Source organism: Camelus ferus, chromosome 4, assembly GCF_009834535.1.
Source record: "Camelus ferus isolate YT-003-E chromosome 4, BCGSAC_Cfer_1.0, whole genome shotgun sequence".
Taxonomy (NCBI): Eukaryota; Metazoa; Chordata; class Mammalia; order Artiodactyla; family Camelidae; genus Camelus; species Camelus ferus.
Genome location: NC_045699.1, coordinates 71,540,161 through 71,556,809, shown reverse-complemented (window position 1 = coordinate 71,556,809; position 16,649 = coordinate 71,540,161). Strand labels below are relative to the sequence as shown.

At 41.9% G+C, this 16,649-nt stretch overlaps 1 protein-coding gene across 4 annotated transcripts in view; it reads left to right on the top strand.

Annotated features, from left to right (window-relative positions):
* SETX (senataxin) overlaps positions 1–16,649 on the top strand; it is a 65,660-nt gene extending 49,011 nt beyond the window's left edge. For all 4 annotated transcript variants that reach the window (XM_032478725.1, XM_032478724.1, XM_032478722.1 and 1 more), the window contains exons 20-26: positions 481–588; positions 3,488–3,675; positions 4,344–4,436; positions 6,075–6,239; positions 9,509–9,607; positions 10,222–10,309; positions 13,509–16,649. In XM_032478725.1, the coding sequence (XP_032334616.1) occupies positions 481–588; positions 3,488–3,675; positions 4,344–4,436; positions 6,075–6,239; positions 9,509–9,607; positions 10,222–10,309; positions 13,509–14,255 (1,488 nt within the window). In that variant the 3' untranslated portion in view covers positions 14,256–16,649. The remainder of the gene's footprint in view (positions 1–480; positions 589–3,487; positions 3,676–4,343; positions 4,437–6,074; positions 6,240–9,508; positions 9,608–10,221; positions 10,310–13,508) is intronic.

Below are 16,649 nucleotides of genomic sequence, written 5' to 3'. Positions count from 1 at the left end.
AGGAACAGCAAAGGTGGAAGTGATGAAATAATTGAAGGAAATGTCATTGAACTGAGAAGAAGCTTGAGTCTTACAGTTGAAGAGGCCTAGAGAGGAGCAAGGAAGAAGGCAGGGGGTGGGGGCTGGGACACACCCAGACACGCACTCCCCTCAGGCACGTGCCCACCCAGCAGGAGGAAGGAGTGCAGACCTGGGACGCTGCGAGGCCTGCTGGCTTAGGGCTGGTTCCCAAGTGGTAGTGGCACCCGAGTGGTGGCTGACTCCAGAACGTAGGTGTGAATTTTTTTCAGTGTTTAGAATATTTTTGTTGTTTGTTTTACTTTCTAACTAAAGAAAATCCTTATTTTTGATATTTGGTGCAGAAGGAGAACGTGTGGCACTTTTCCTGAATGATTAGAATTCTTATGTATTAGACTCTACATGGATAAATAAATAGCAGATAATTAAGAATATGCCTCCATCCTATACTTTGTTACCCAGGCTGGGCAGTCTTGTGAAGTTGAAACGCTTACTCCACTAATCCATCGTTGCAACAAGCTTATCCTTGTAGGAGATCCTAAGCAGCTCCCTCCCACAGTCATCTCTATGGTAAGTTTTTTCATATTCAGATTGCTTTACTGTGGAAGGGGCTTTTTTTGGATTTTGAGAGGATAGGCGTCTTTCTTGGATCATCATCTCTCACTTGCAGGGGAAGACAGGGAATGGCTGAGAATAGAGAGCCACTGTTTGGAGCCTTAATAGTGAAAGTCTCTGGAAATGTTCCTTTGTTGATAATTGTGCTTTTGTGTGTGTGTGACAGGAGCAGAGTACATGTTAGAGAGCAGAAGTCTAGGAAGACGGCGTTCCACACACAGTGGGCTGTTCCTTTGACAGAGGCGGCGTGCAGCTCTTCTAAGGGCTGTACCTGAATTATTTTAATAACATAAACTCCAAAACATTAATAAAAGAAAAACTTTAAAAGCAGGGAGAAGAATCTCAACTTTCTGATTTATATTTAAATATGTGCAAATTTGAGGAAAACATTGTAAAGAGAAATGATTTTTAGAATAAGATTTCCAATTTTAGAATTCTGTATCCTAGAGTGCAAGAAAGTGTGTCCCTCACTCCTCTGAAAGGGATGGGAAAGGAAGAGAGACTGTGAGCTCTGCTGCTGGGGTGGTGAGCACGGAGACTGTGGTCCACTCCACTGCACTTTTTTAATCTCACTAAAGATGGCCTCTAGAAACACACGGCAGAATGAGGATTCAGATATTTTGGGTAATCTCCATAGGTCTAGACCATGGTTTTAAAATTTAATAAAACTTGAACATTTTACTAATACAGGTTGTTTGTACAAATATATAGAGTAGTGGCTGCATGAACGATCCCAGAGGACAGATCATTTTCACAGCATTTCTGTTCAGTGATGGAATGAACGCATGTTGTTTTTGTTACTGTTTTTGACTTTGGAATCACTGGAAAATGACAGTGCAGCTCTTTGCCGTCTAAGCACGCATTCGTGGCCATGAGGGCGTAGCCTGGGGGCCCCTCCATCTCTGGGTGAAAACTTGTCCAGAGGGAAGGGCTGCTGCAGGTGACTCTGCTCACAGAGAATCAGGAGGGGCCAGCTCTGTACTGCCTTCCTTGAATAACACAGTGTTTAAAAAGTTTCCTGATTTGACTTCTTGAAGGGCCCAGCATGTAGTGAAAATGATTTGTTGACGGGCCTTAACTTTACTGCCTACTTGGTGATTGATTAAGAACAGCAGAAATGAGAAAAATCCATTTGGGTTTTTTTTTTTTTAATTGCAAAAAATGGTACAGTTTTATTGGGGAAATTTCAGAAGAGAATTCCGAAGTTAAATTTCATGCCTTTCAAACCACCTATTTCCAGGGATAATTACAGTGAACAGTTTAGTGAGTATTTGAACAGTTTGTGGACATGTGTGTGCTCACTTTTTTTCAGTCTGTGTTTATTGAATGTCAGCATAATTCAGGCACTGTTTTAAGATCTGGGGTATGACAGTGATGAAAACAGACAAAAATCCCTGCCTTCACAAAGTTGACGTTCTGTTGGGTAACAGACAGTAAATAAGTTATTAAAAGATAGTTTGTCAGGGGGATCGGTGTAGCTCCATCATAGGGCACATGCTTAGCATGCACTAGGTATCCTGGGTTCAATCCCCGGTACCTCCATTAAATAAGTAAATAAATAATGCCTCCATGAAACAGACAAATTACCCCCCCAAAATACAATTAAAGACAGTATGCATATCAGGTATGTATACATTTGTGTATAGATAGGGTGTGACCTTGTTTAAAGGTGGCAGAATCAGTCTGTGCCAGATTGCCTTTTGTCCGATCAATGAATAGATCAGGAATATTCTTCCATGTCAGAACATAAAAATCTCCATCGTTTTGTAAGATGGACCCAGTTTTTTTCTGGAAGATGCCTTACCTCATATAAGCCGTTTTATTTTTCTCCAAGTGTGGAGAAAATGAGGTTTTGGCTAACTTGAATAGATAAACTTTCAGGAGTATAGATGAAATTGCCAAATGTCTACTAATAATATTTATTCTGTTTCGTTACACAAACCTATTTAAAATCACGTATATAAATACCATAAGAAGTAATGCCTTGTTTTCCCCACTCTGATAATTTATGAAACAAGTTAAAACTTTGCACATAAATCTTTTTTTTTTTGCACATAAATCTTAAATGCTCATGTCTTCATTATCACTCATGAAGATTCCATCATCTTAGTGGGTTTTCTTGAGCATATTTTTGCTTCTAGATTATACAAGATACAGTACTTTCTGAATCTTGATGTGATGTTGACATTGAAAAGCATATCCCAAGGCACAACTGATAACATTAAGACGATTTCCTTCGTCAATTAAGTCACTTTTTCAGATTGTAGGTTGTGACCCTTTATTGGATTTATAAAATCAGCTTAGTAAGTTGTCTATCTCCTCCACTAGAATGTAAGTTCTGTGACACTTTATCTTGTTCACTTTAGCAGTCTCAGCACTGCAAATTTTAGATGATCGATTTATATTGGAAGGATGGATGAAGAAATTGGTCTCTAAAAGGCTCATTTACCATAAGATTCATTACTGGTTGTGAGAACGTGTCCCAGAAGTAATTGTTGAAATCTGCATTACAATTCTTTGCTTCTTTTATCATTGGTTCTTTCAGGTGACCTCTGTTAGCACCAAAATAGCTACAGTTGTGGTGACTCACAAGATCACATCTTCATAAGCAGTTTGTGGGTTTTCTAAATAAAGAGAAAATGCCTCAACTTTTCTATTGACATCTTCATGGCTTTTCAGGGCTGGAGTCAGAATCACCATCTTTCTCTGAACCTTTGGTTGTTGGTAGTGACACCTTGTACATTTTAGATGTACCTTTCCCCTGTGCTAGTTTTAGAGCTCAGTAATCATCTTCATAATAAGTGGGAAAAGTACAAATGAGCTCTTGGAGAGTATGCTTTCTTTCCTCTCTCAGAAGGCACAGGAGTATGGCTATGACCAGTCGATGATGGCCCGCTTCTACAAGCTGCTGGAGGAGAGCGTGGAGCACAACATGGTGGGCAGGCTGCCCGTGCTGCAGCTGACCGTTCAGTACAGGATGCATCCAGACATATGTCTCTTCCCGTCTAATTATGTTTATAACAGAAACTTGAAGACAAACAGGTGGGTTCTAGTCCTTGCATTCTAGCTTGTTTTATTTGTAAGTTTAGCTGCTTTAGGAAGAACAGCTCTTATACTATATTCTTAAGTCTTGTTATGAAAAACATAAAGGTTTAATAATTTTAATTATAATAGTATGTTGACTGCAGCAAATGCAGATAAACAAAAAAGAAGGGGAGAAAAACCAACCCCTATTTACTTATATTACCCAGAAATAATCACTGGTAACGTTTTGAAAGTGCCGAATCCTGATCCCTAGACCAGCAGAGAACTAACTGTTGACATTTTAGTACCTCTCCTTCTAGTCCTTGTATGACGCGTGTCTTTTCTCACTTTTTCTCTTTTTGGGAAAAAAAATTTCATCATTCTCCACGTAGTGTTTTATAGCTTGCATTGTCCATTTATTGTAGTATGAGTAATTTTCTGTTTTTCTGAATAATTGTTATATTTTAATTACATAGATCATTCCCCCTAGGGCTAGAATAGAAATAAAATTCATTATATTCTTTTCACTAAAATACATTATTTAAATATATTTAAATTTTATTTATAAATAAAGTCCTTCTTGTCCTCTTACTTTCCCTAACTCTCTCAACAACAACAAAAAAATGATAATTAAAAAAATTTTCTTCCTGTAACTTGTATTCTAAATGGTGGTTACTTTTTTGTAGACTGACAGAGACCAATCGGTGTTCGTCAGACTGGCCATTTCAGCCCTACCTCGTGTTTGATGTTGGGGATGGTTCAGAAAGACGGGATAATGAGTATGTTCTTTTTTTTCTTCAGTTCCCACCGATGGCCCCAGAATTTTTATATTATTTTTATTCATACTTACATTCAAAAATGTTCCATACAAATCTCTCTGCCTAGTGCTGGAGCACAGTCATTTTTCTTTTAGTGGGGTTGATATATAGCCTTACCTTTTTAATAGCAAATTGCTGATATCTTTCTATATTTCAGCGTTTTGATTTTCTCAACTGTATAATGGGGATCATTATTACCTAACATGTTGTAAGCACTTGAGTAGATAAATGCTATGATCACAGCTGTGAGTAAAACAGACGTGCCCCAGTGCAAGGCAACTGTGGTCTGATGGGGGACAGATGTTAACCAGGTCATCCCCGTGGTAACTAAGTTTTCCAGTGAGGTGAAGTATTGTGAAGGACGAGTACAGGTACAGGTGAATTAAGGTGTGAGACGGGGTGGGCAGTACTTTAAGCATATGGGGTTGCGAATAAGGTGGATGACAGCCAAGGGGAGTGGTGGTTGCTACTTAGGAAACACTGCTTCTGAGGAGCCTGGGCTTCTGTGAGAGAACAAAGGACTAATAGTCTCGAGGCCGAATTTGTTAGTACAGATACGAATGCCACCTCTATCATGAAGTGTGAAGAAATAAAATTCCACCTCTGTGTCATGAGAGAGCTACAGAGCAGGTGGTGTCCTCAGTGAGAATCACATTAGTTCGTAGGACGGAGGGAGGGAGCATTCAGTGAGGAAGTGAGAAGTGCAGAGAAGCAGTTGGTTAAGGGTTTGGTGGGGTCTGTTAGAATGGATCAGAGGGCTGAGAGATCAGCCTCATGAGTATTATGGGGATGGACAGTCACAAAAGAAATGTTGCCCTGAGAGGGGACCAAGGAAAGATTTCAGGTGTGGAAAAGGGAGCGAGCTGACCGGGTTGTCAGTACAGTAAGTCTTGACATTAGGAGAGTGAGTATTTAAGGCTCTTAAAGTGAGACAGACAAGGTGGCCTCAGGAATAAAGGTCCAGGTGCAGGGCATCCCCTAGGCTGCACGCATGGTAACGAGGGGACACGCAGTTTGAGAGATGAGTTGGGAGTGTAGGATGAGGCCAGCAGGGGCAGAGAGGACGTGAGGCTGCTGTAGGGCCCTGTGTTGTTCATCTCAGGGGTCGGGGGGGTCGGAGGAGGGTGCTGTGTCACATTGAGTCTGTGGATTACATCCTCTCTGTCATGTGGAACATAATCTGCACAGCCGGTGGTGGGGAATGAAGGAAGATAACATAACTGAAGCACTTCCCTCAGTGTCTGGAAGATAGTAAATCCTTACTATTAGCTATTTACTAGTCACATCTTCACTGTAAATTCTTTTGTTCTTACTGTGGCTATCCCTGTTTTAACAAAGAAATTGGTGCCTAACATCAACTTGACTCCAAACTCTTTTCTCTCATATAACTTCATGTTTCACTGGGCGGTTATGTTAATATTATTCATATGTGTAATATTAATGGTCATTATAACAGCCTCTTTGAGTCAGTGCTGACTGAATAAAGATGAAAGTTACCTATCTACCCTTTACTGTAATGGAAAAACAAAGTGGAGCTTAAGTTAGCAATTGGACTGCTATTAGTTTTGATTTATTGTATTTTTTTTCCATCTTATTTAGCTCATATGTAAATGTTCAAGAAATAAAACTGGTAATGGAACTAATTAAACTTATTAAAGACAAAAGAAGGGATGTTACTTTCCGAAACATTGGCATAATAACCCATTACAAGGCCCAGAAGACGATGATTCAGAAGGATTTGGACAAAGAGTTTGATAGAAAAGGGTGAGGCATCTATATTTTTACAGATATTTCCAGTTTTTCTGTTGATTTTCTGAAGAAGAAAGAGGGGATAGAAGGAAAGAAGAAAAGGAAACTTAACTCTGGGGAGTGGCCTTAGACCATGGTGGTATATAACAAGGAGACTGGGACACTGGCGTCCATAGACTTGTGCTGGGAAAGCAGTGTGGTTACACTTGTAAGCCTGTAGACGGAGTACCTCCCACCAGTTGGAATGTCATCACCGTTATACTTGATAATGGAATTGACTGAGAAGCTCTAGGCCTTTCCTGTTAGTTGGATGGCTTGTTAATCTGAATTCTAATTCTACCGAGACTCATATAGTCACATTTTCACTAAATTATTTAACTGTTTTAGTGCCTTCATGTACAGGGTGAAGGTCATATTTTTATCTCCCTTTTACCTCAGTAGTAAAATTAAAAATTAAATATTGGATATCCATTAACTCAAAAGTTTCTTCACCTAGAAACACACAAACTCAAAATTGACTCTAGGGGAAAATTTTTTTGAAAAGACCTATAAAATGTAAAGAGATGGAGTTAGTAATCACTTTCCAACAGAGAAAAACCCACCAGGCTTCACTGGTGAATTTTGTCAAACATTAAAATAAGAATTAACACCAGTCCTTCTCAAATGCTTCAAAGAATAGAAAGGAAGACTTTCTAACTCATATTATGAGGCCATTATTACCCTGATACCAAAGCCATGAAGACATCACCGAAAAAGAAAACTGCAGACCAGTATCCCTTATGAATACAGATGCAAAAAGTCTCAACAAAATCATGGCAGCTGAACTCACCAGCATACTGTAAGGATTATACACCACAATCCAGTGGAGTTTATCTCATGAATGCAAGGGGGGCTCAACATATGAAAACCAATCGATGAGATACACCATATTGATAGAGTAAAGGGGGAAACCCTATGTGATCATCTGAATAAATGTGGAAAAAACATTTGACTGAATGCAACAACCTTTCATGATAAAAATACTCAACAAACTAGAATAGAAAAGAACTGCCTCAGCCTAATTAAAAAAACATCTATGAAAACTCATGGCTAAAACATCATGCTTGATGGAGAGATGGAACGCTTTCCCCTACGACCAGGAAGGATGCCTGATCTCACTACTTCTATGCCACGTTGTATTAGAGATCCTAGGCAGAGCAATTAAGCAAGGAAAAGAAAGAAGAGGCATCCATACTGGAAAAGAAGTAAAACTGTCTCTTCACAGATGGCATAATCTTATGTACAGAAAACTTTAAAATTGCACAAACTACTAGTCCTTATAAACAAGTTCCGCAAAGTTGTAGGATCCAAGATCGATATACAAAAATCAGTTGTATCTCTATACACTAGCTATGAGAAATTCTGAAAAGGAAATTAAAGAACAATTCCATTTATAGTAGCGTCATAAAGACCAACATACTTAGGAATTCATATAACCAGAGAAGTGTAAGATTGTACACTGAGAAGTGTAGCACGTTGTTGAAAGAAGTTAAAGAACACCTAAATAAACGGAAAGACATTCCATGTGCATGGATTAGAAGACTTAATATTGTTAAGAAGTCAGTCCTCTCCAAGTTGAGCTACAGACTCCTTGTTATCTCTATCAAAATTCCAACTTCTTTTTTTACAGAGATGGAGAAGCGTACTCTAAAGTTCACATGAAAGTGCAAGAAACTGTAAATAGCTTGACAGAGCAGTGTTGGAGACTCACACTTTCCTATTTCAAAATGTACACAAGGCTAGTTATCAACACTGTAGTTCTGTCATAAGGATAGACATATAGACCAATCAAATATAATTTGAGATTCCGGAAATAAACCCATACATTTATGTTCAATTGATTTTCAACAAGAGTACCAAGACCATTCAGTGGGGAAAGAATAGTTTTTTCAATAAATGGTGCTGGAACAACTGGATATCCACTTGCAAAAGAATGAATTTTGACCCCATGTATACAATAATTAACTCAAAATGGGTTAGAGCCTTGAATCTAAGAGGTAAAATGATAAAACCTGTAAGGAAACAAAGGTGTAAATCTGTGTGACCTCAGATTCTTAGATGTGATCCCCGAGCACAAGTAACCAGAGAAAAAATAAATTGACCTTCATAAAAATTAGAAAGTTAATGTGTCAGAGGACACTATGAAAAGAGTGAAAAAAGAGCCAAGAGGATGGGAGAAAATACTTGCAAATTATACATCTGTTAAGGGTCATATTCAGACTATATAAAGAAGTCAGACAACTCAATAATAAAAAGATAATCTGATGTTTTAAATGAGCAAAGAATGTGAATAGCATTCCTCAAAAGAAGATAAATAAGGAACAGGCACAGGAGAGATGTTCCACATCATTTGTCTTTAGTGAAATCCAGATCAAAACCACAGTGAGATGCCACTTCACACCCACCAGGATGGCTAGCATGAAAAAAAGACAGGCAATAACAAGTTTTGGCAAGAATGTGGAGAAATTGGAACACTTACACATTGCTGGTGAGAATGTAAAGTGGTAAATCACTGTAGAAAACAGGTTGGCAATTCTTCAAAAAGTTAAACATGGAATTTACTGTGTGACCCAGCAGTTCCATTTCTAAGTAAATACCTGATAGAATTGAGAAAATGTATACACAAAACCTTGTTCATGAATGTTCATAAGCAACATTATTCATGATAGTCAAGAAGTGGAAGCAACCCAAATGTGTCCAACAATTGTATGAAGGTAAATTGTGGTGCACCTTTACAATCAAAGATTCAGTCATGAAAGGAATCAAATAATCAGTTATGGAAGGAATGAAGTTCTGTTACATGCTACAGCGTGGACAAACCTTGAAAACATTATGCTAAATAAGAAGCCAAACCCAAAAGGTCAAGTATTTTATAATTCCATTTATATGAAATTTCCAGTGCAGAAAAATCCATAGAGACAGAAAGCAGATTAGTGGTTTCCAGGGCCTGGGGAGAGGGGGAAATTGAGACTGGTGACCGATAGACACAGGGTTTCTCTTTCGGATAAAGGGACATGTTCTGAAATTAGCGGTGATGGCTGCACAACATAGTGAAGGTACTTAAACTCACCAAACAGTGTACTTTACAATGGTGAACATTGTGTCATGTAAATTACACTTCATATAATGAAGAAGATACAGATTTTTAAAAGATGCCCTTAAATCATTTCTAAAAAGTAGTACTGCATAAATGTGGATATTTAATAGTTTTTTTTTTCAGTGACTATGTTTTCCTTCATAAATAGGCCAGCGGAAGTCGATACCGTGGATGCGTTCCAGGGTCGTCAGAAAGACTGTGTTATTGTTACCTGTGTCAGAGCAAATGCCATGCAGGGCTCAATTGGGTGGGTAACTGCCATTATTGGTTTTTTGCTTGTCTGTAACCCAGAGATAGATCTGTTTTTAATCACTGTTAGAGAAAACAATCATTTGCTTTATTTTCTTCTATAAAAAATTGCGTAATATCATGAAGGGTTTTTTTAAGTTGTGAAGTTGATCCACTGTTAGGTCTGCTTCTCTTGGTACCTGTTTGTTAACCCAAGTCATAGAGTGAATGTTTTTTCACTTGTTAAGAGTGAAATAGATTATTGAATCCAGTATGCTTTGCAGGGGCAGGTTCCTCTCCATAGTACGTGTCATAATTGGTATACTGTCGTATTTCTAGGATTTTTTTAAGGTTAAAAATCACACTGTTTAAATTTCTAATATCTCATCCAAGGCAAAATAGGAAATTGACAGACAGTTGCATCACTTTGAAGGAAAGCACTGGGCATCTTGTTTGTTTCCTGTCTGAGTGGGAATTGCTTCTGTGCCAGGCACCCTGTGTTGGGAAAGGGAGTATGACTTTAAAGTAGAAAGAACCCAAGAAAAACTGTCTAAAATATCGCCTCTGTCTCATCTACACTGACATGCCAAGTCATCCTGTAGAAAGAAGTAACTTTCTTTTCCTGTTCCCTAGATTCCTGGCAAGTTTGCAGAGATTGAATGTCACCATCACACGAGCCAAGTACAGCCTTTTCATCCTCGGACATTTGAGGACCCTGATGGTACGTACATCCTGGAGACCCAGGGAACTCGAAAGTGTGCCCGTCACTACTGATACTGGGTTGAGGTTTTGTTTTTATTTTTCATCCAAATGGAAATGATTTCAGGGTTACAAACAGAATGAGCCTCTTCCCGCTGGTGGTTCCGTCCTCCAGCAGCTGCTTCCTGCAGCTGAGCGGCTCACCCTTTCTCAACCCGCGGCCCACGGGTCCACAGCAGGCTGTCCAGATGACCTTCAAAAAATTGTATCTACAGTATAGGGTTGTCAAGGTATGTAAGTTCCTACGCGGTAAGTGCTAGAAGACTGGTTAGCGCTTAGTGGGCACTCGGCAAACGCGGCTGTTCGCCCAGCTTGATGCCAGAGAGAGGGCTTTGCGGGGGAAGGCGTGGATCTTCACTTCTGTCTGGCACCTAGAGCAGCGCCGCTTGCTCTGTTTCCCTTGAGAGGTGATGGCATCGGAGCCCCCCCACGGGTGCAGGCGCTCCTGTGGCCGGGGCTGCGTCTTCAGTGGGCAGGCGGCACAGCTTGGTGGCAGCACAGCTGGAGAGAGCCTGCGTGTGCTGCTGGTCTCACTGCTGACTCACTCACTCAGTTTTTCTGGTTCTCTATTTAACAGTGATTGGTTTATCTTAGGAGACTTTTCCCCCTATTCTGGTTAGTTCCACCAGAGGGCATTCAAATACAGTCTTTCTCATTCACCTGTTCTGTAGGTCTGTGGTCTTCAACTTTTGTTGTTCGTGTACCCTCTTGAAAGATTTCCTGAAAGCCATATATCCCGTTTTTAAGTTGACATTGAAAAATTTTTATTATAAACTTAAGTATTGATAAAGATGTTGTTCCTAATATATTATAAGTATTGACATTTTAAAATAAAGTTATGAAAAATAAATTTATCACATCACTCTTAAATGTATCCAGTGGAGCAGAGAGCAGTGTTCTTTCTGCTCTTTAAAATTGAATTGCTGTTTACACTGTTCAGGGTAATATTCAGTGGATAATTAATATGTTTTTATAATTAAAAGCTTTTTTGTTAATATCATTATTACATTTCTCTACCACAAATATTTACATATAAATTGCAAGTTTAAAACATTGTTTTTCATAACTATTTGGAGAAATTGCATAAAGGATGCATGGAACCTTTGTACTTTTCTTGTAACTTCCTGTGAATCCTGAGTGTTAAAAAAAAATCTTCTCAGTTGAATAATCTATGAACAGTCATTATTTTTGCACAGATGAATTTTGATAATGTTCAAACCTGAAAAGTAAAATGTTATTAGTGCTGTATCTCTTAATGATGCCCTGATGACAGGAGCCTTCATGGGCACCCCTGGTTTTACCGCCCCCTTTATTTGACACCCAGGAGATTTCACATGCCCCAGTGGTGCACCCCGTGGTCAGATTTGGGATGGCTAAGAGTTGTTGGGATTGTGAAGGGTGGAGCAGAAGGGCAGGAAGGTCCCAGGGGGACGTAGGAAATGGGTTGGGAAGCTGATTCTCAGAAAACGTTCTCACATCCCTGAGAAAGCCTTTGTGAGCCCCAGAGTCTCACCTGCACAGATCTGAGGACCGCTGACCTCTGGCTGCAGCACAGACTCGTCTTCACTCTAGGAAGCCAGTGCTACCGAAAGAGACAGAGTAGAATGGACAACTCCCAACTTACCACTTGGGCTTTCCAGTCCAACTTAACGTTTGTTGTCCCTGAGCCTTCCCCCTGTTTTTGGTTCTCCAGCCCAGTTTCCATTATGGAAACAGAGTCAATGATTAAGGCACCTGGTTTCTGCTGAGAAACCAGGACTAACGGCCCTTTCTCAGGTTGTCCCTGCGATCTTAGGGTCGGACTAACAGCAGGTTTAGTGCAGTAGTCGCTTCCAAACTAGCAGCAAGGCCATCAGCTTTACACCTGTGGTCCAGCCACCGGATAGGACCTGGGAGTCCTGCAGGAGAAGGAGCCCTGAGCCCAGAGCCTGGTGGCGCCTCCGTGTGCCTGTCAAGTGCGTGCGGTCACGGTGCCGCACGCTGTGTTTCCACAGCTCCCTTTAAACCTTACAAAGACCCTGTGAGGTCAGCATTGCTGCCCTAGTTTAAACACATCCAAGAAGCCATTAGCTGTAGTATGCACCGTTATTTTATGTACTGCTGTTTACCTATGATAGTTTATTTTCACTTAGAATTTTTGTCTTACATTTATTGAAAGAACTCTTTTAGACTTGTTTAGACAGGTGTTTATCATGCCAGTCTTGTTCATACCTAGGGATACAAACAAAACAAGCAGGTTAAGCTATTCCTAACGATATTTCCCCTTCAGAATCTGACACTCCTTACTCGTTTTCCCGTCCCTGGTCACACATGTCCTTGTTCACACACATCCCGGTCCCCTGGGCAGTCAGAAGCGTTTCCTAAGAGTGCCCCACTGTGGTCTCAGGGGCTCTTTTCCAACCTCTGATCTCCATTCCCCAAGTTTTAATGCTAGCACTTCCTTGTCTTATCAGAAGATGTCTGTGGAAAGGTTTTTAGGCAAGAGCCAAGACTCATTCTTTTTTAAAATGGTTTATTGACTAAAAGTCAAAGGGTTGTAGTTACCTACCCGTGAATTCCTCCAGGAATGGAAACTGCTGCATGGCCTAGAGGCACTGCAAATCCAGGAATGACAAAATATGAAAACAGCGTGCATTTTGGATTCAATTAAGTAAAATACTATTCCTATTTTACAGATGAAGAAACAGGCTCAGAGAGGTCAGGTGACTTGACCAAAGTCACACAGCAAGTAAATGCTATGTATGCGGCCTCACTGCTGTACCCTCACCCACCTTTACGAATAGTGCAGGAGCCCACCTGAGGGTAGCTGTCCATTCTTCTCTTTCCTTCAATTGTCATCTTTTTTTGTCCCCCATGCATACTTTTTTCTTTCTAAAAAGGCCAAGTTCTGATTACCGTGTAGCATGAGTAACAGTGGTCAAAACGGAGAAAGCTTGTTCTTAGAGGGGGTGCTCAGGGTTCTTTTCTAGCAAAGTGGCTTTATCACTCTTATTTGATCTTGCTTTTCTGTTCAGCCGTGTCTCACCAGTAATGGATTCTTGAGAATTTGTTCATGAAAGTGTACTCACGTTTATTCAGAAATGAAAGCTGGAACCTCTGCTTCCCACGCATAGGAGTGTTTCTTTGGGATGTAATTGTTTCCCCCTTCTCTTTGTTTCAAGGAAAATCAGCATTGGAACCACCTGATTCAGGATGCGCAGAAGCGGGGTGCCATTATTAAGACTTGCGACAAAAACTATAGACATGATGCAATGAAGATCCTGAAACTCAAGCCCGTGCTGCAGAGAAGCCTGACTCACCCTCCTGCCATCTCCCCAGAGGCATCCAGACCCCAGGGTGGCTTGCCCAGCAGCAAGCTAGACAGTGAGTTTGCCAAGACATCTTTTACTTCTTCCGTATACCTCTCACCCTCTGACTCCAAAGAAGCCACTGTTACTGTTACTGCAAAGGACCCTGAAAGGCCATCTATTCAGGACCGGCTTCGGGACCCACGACTGCTGAGGCGGTTTGGCTTGATCCCTGAAGCCAAAGAGCAGTGTCTCGGAGAGCCGCAGCCCCCCAGCCCCCAGCCTCCTGGAGCAGCGCCTCCCTCGGGAGAGCCGGGCTCCCCTGGCAGCCACCAGGGTCCAGCTGGTACAGGGCAGCAGTCCGCCGCCAAAGGGGCCACTCCGAGCAACCACAGACCTCACACGCAGTGCGACCCTCCAGCTGCTAGTGCTGACGCTCCCACGAGTAAAAGAAAATTTGACCAGGAAGGGGGGCTCAGCCACAGAAGAGAGACCAGGGCTTTCAGTGAAGGGGCTCAGGAGAGGTGTGGCTCTGGGAGCCATCACCCAAAGAGGAACTCGGGCTTGGACGAGAGGGGACTGGAGGAGGACAGTAGCTTGAAGAGAAGGAGGCTGCTGTAGTAAAGCCGGATGACGGGGACTGCAGCCACGAGCGTTGCTGCTAATGGGCTGTCCAGTTCCGACACTTTTTTTCCTTAAAGGAGTTTGTGTGCTGTTGGAAAACATGGAGAACGTGCCCTAACACGTGTGCCTCTTGGTCATCTCCAGTGCTTCATGTCAGCTGCAAAAGTTTTCAGAGGGTGTTTGTGTATCGGTGGTAATGTCCTTGAAGTTGGAGACTTGAAGCGTTGATCTCTTGTTCTTCCATAGAAAAGGAGGTCAGACTGGAGTGAATGTTGTAAAAGTTGAAATGTATATTTGTATAGCAAATAACAAAAATCCTTTTAAAATTTAATCTGGTAGACCGCTTTTCTTTCCCCTGCTTAAAATGTTAATCATTTTCAACAGAACAAACCTTATATTTAAAAAAGAAAAAAGATAGGAGGGCAGGTTCTTTCAACCATTGTTGTGGCAAAACATCTCTTTAACAGCCCGAGTAGTTTGGAGCGAGCTGAGTTAGTGCCAGTGGGTCACGTGTCTCTAGTTCTACTTTAAAAACACCTGGAGTCTCCTAGGGGAGCCTTGGAGGGGCAAAGTTACGTTAGGTGAAGTCCCACGGGTGTCCATTTTCAGACGAGGCACCTTGGCACAGGAATTACATTTCTGTGATGAGGTCAGCTGCTCGTTTTAGTAAGCATATAGTTCTCCAGCTAACATTAGTGTTCTTTTGGAATAGAAATGAAAGAATAATTCTTGAAATATCATTCAAATACCCCCAACATATTGTGAGTTTCCTGTAACTAGTGGATTACAAAGCCAGTGGGTGCCAAGTGCTGGATTGGTGCTGGGTGGCTCTGTAAGAACCAGCTCAGGTGGCTGGTGAGAGCTTGCTGATTGCCGAGAGAACCCACCGAAGTAGTTTTGGGTGGAGCCTTGAAAGCTGGATGTTAAACATCTTCCCAAGGATTCTGGTCACCAGGCAGCTTGGGAACCAGGAAGACAGGCCAGATGTAATATTTTATGCAGGAGAGAAACATCCTTTTAGAAGAGAAGGATGAAAGAGGAGGGCAGATGCCTGGAGTTCAGAACCAGGAGGAGAGTTGACAGATTTTCTTTGATTTTTGGAAACCATCTTAATTGGTGAAAATACACTGTTGTTGTAGACTCTGGTTAAAGAGGTTTGTACTTCTGCAACAGGACAGTGGCCGTGGTGAGTAGGGATTTAGAAGACTTGGACAAGGGCAGGGCTGCCTCATTGCTAAGTCCAGTTTTCCAAGCACGCACACGATGAACTGGAAGCCTCCCAGGCACGAGGATGTGCGTTAGTAAGGGACAGCTGTCAGAACTAGTGCTTTGCAGTGAGTGCTTCCCAACCCTGAGCTCATCTGGGGAGGAAAACAAATCCCTAAAAATGTGCACTATTTGAAACATTTCTGTCACCTGCTTTATAAGCAAAAAGGGCTTGTGTTAATCAGAAATTCAGGCTCAGGCGGTCTCCTCCCTCGTGACACCGGCCCCTCCCCCTGGGAGTGGAACACCGCGTTCTGTCCCCACAGGCAGCCCCTGCTCCGTGTTCATGGGCCTGGAGCTCATCCTTGGCCGTTCCGGGGCGGGGGGAGCCCCACTCTGAGTCAAGGGCTTCCCTAAGTTTCCTGCCTGGGCTTTGGCGAGAAATCTCATTGTTACTCTAAGTTCACTTCCCTGCTGTCTTGGTAAAATGCTTGATTTAGCAGATACTTGTAGTGGTGACAATTCATAGACAGAGTAAAAACTGTACGTTGTTGACAAGCAGCTGGGGTCAGGGCTGCTCCCCTTGCTCGTACGACACACGGATTAAGACATGCGCCCCCCCCCGCCCGTCCCCGTGCGCACTTGGCCGCCACATCTGAACGACATCGCGTCCAGTTAAGTTTGATTCCTGTTCTCACCCGCTGGTTCTCCACTCACCTCCTGGGATGACGCGGAAATCAGTAGACGGTGTAATCCCTTCTAGTGCGCACGCCCGGGTCCTGACACTGCAGTTGAAACTGTCTGTGGTTCCAGTCAGGATACGTACGTGCATTAAGTGTTCCACGTGCCCAGCGTGGCCCGCCTGCACGTGGCTGTCCCGGCCGTGCTGTTGGCTGGCGGTTCATCTCACTGCAGGTGAAAAACACGGCCGATGGTTTCATCCTCGCCATGTCGTTATAAGAAAAGTGCCCTGTGTTCTTTCAAAATGAGTTCTTTCAACATGAATTTATGCTACTTAATAACTTGTTTTGCTTCTCTGTATATAATTTGCCTTGGGTTTACTGTGCACGACTTACTTAGTTCTGTTTTCATGTATTACCAGGAGCAAATCTGATAAGTACGTGTGAATAGCCTCCTGTAAATGAGTTTTATAACAAAGTTGTACTAAACTATTTTCTGAAGTTA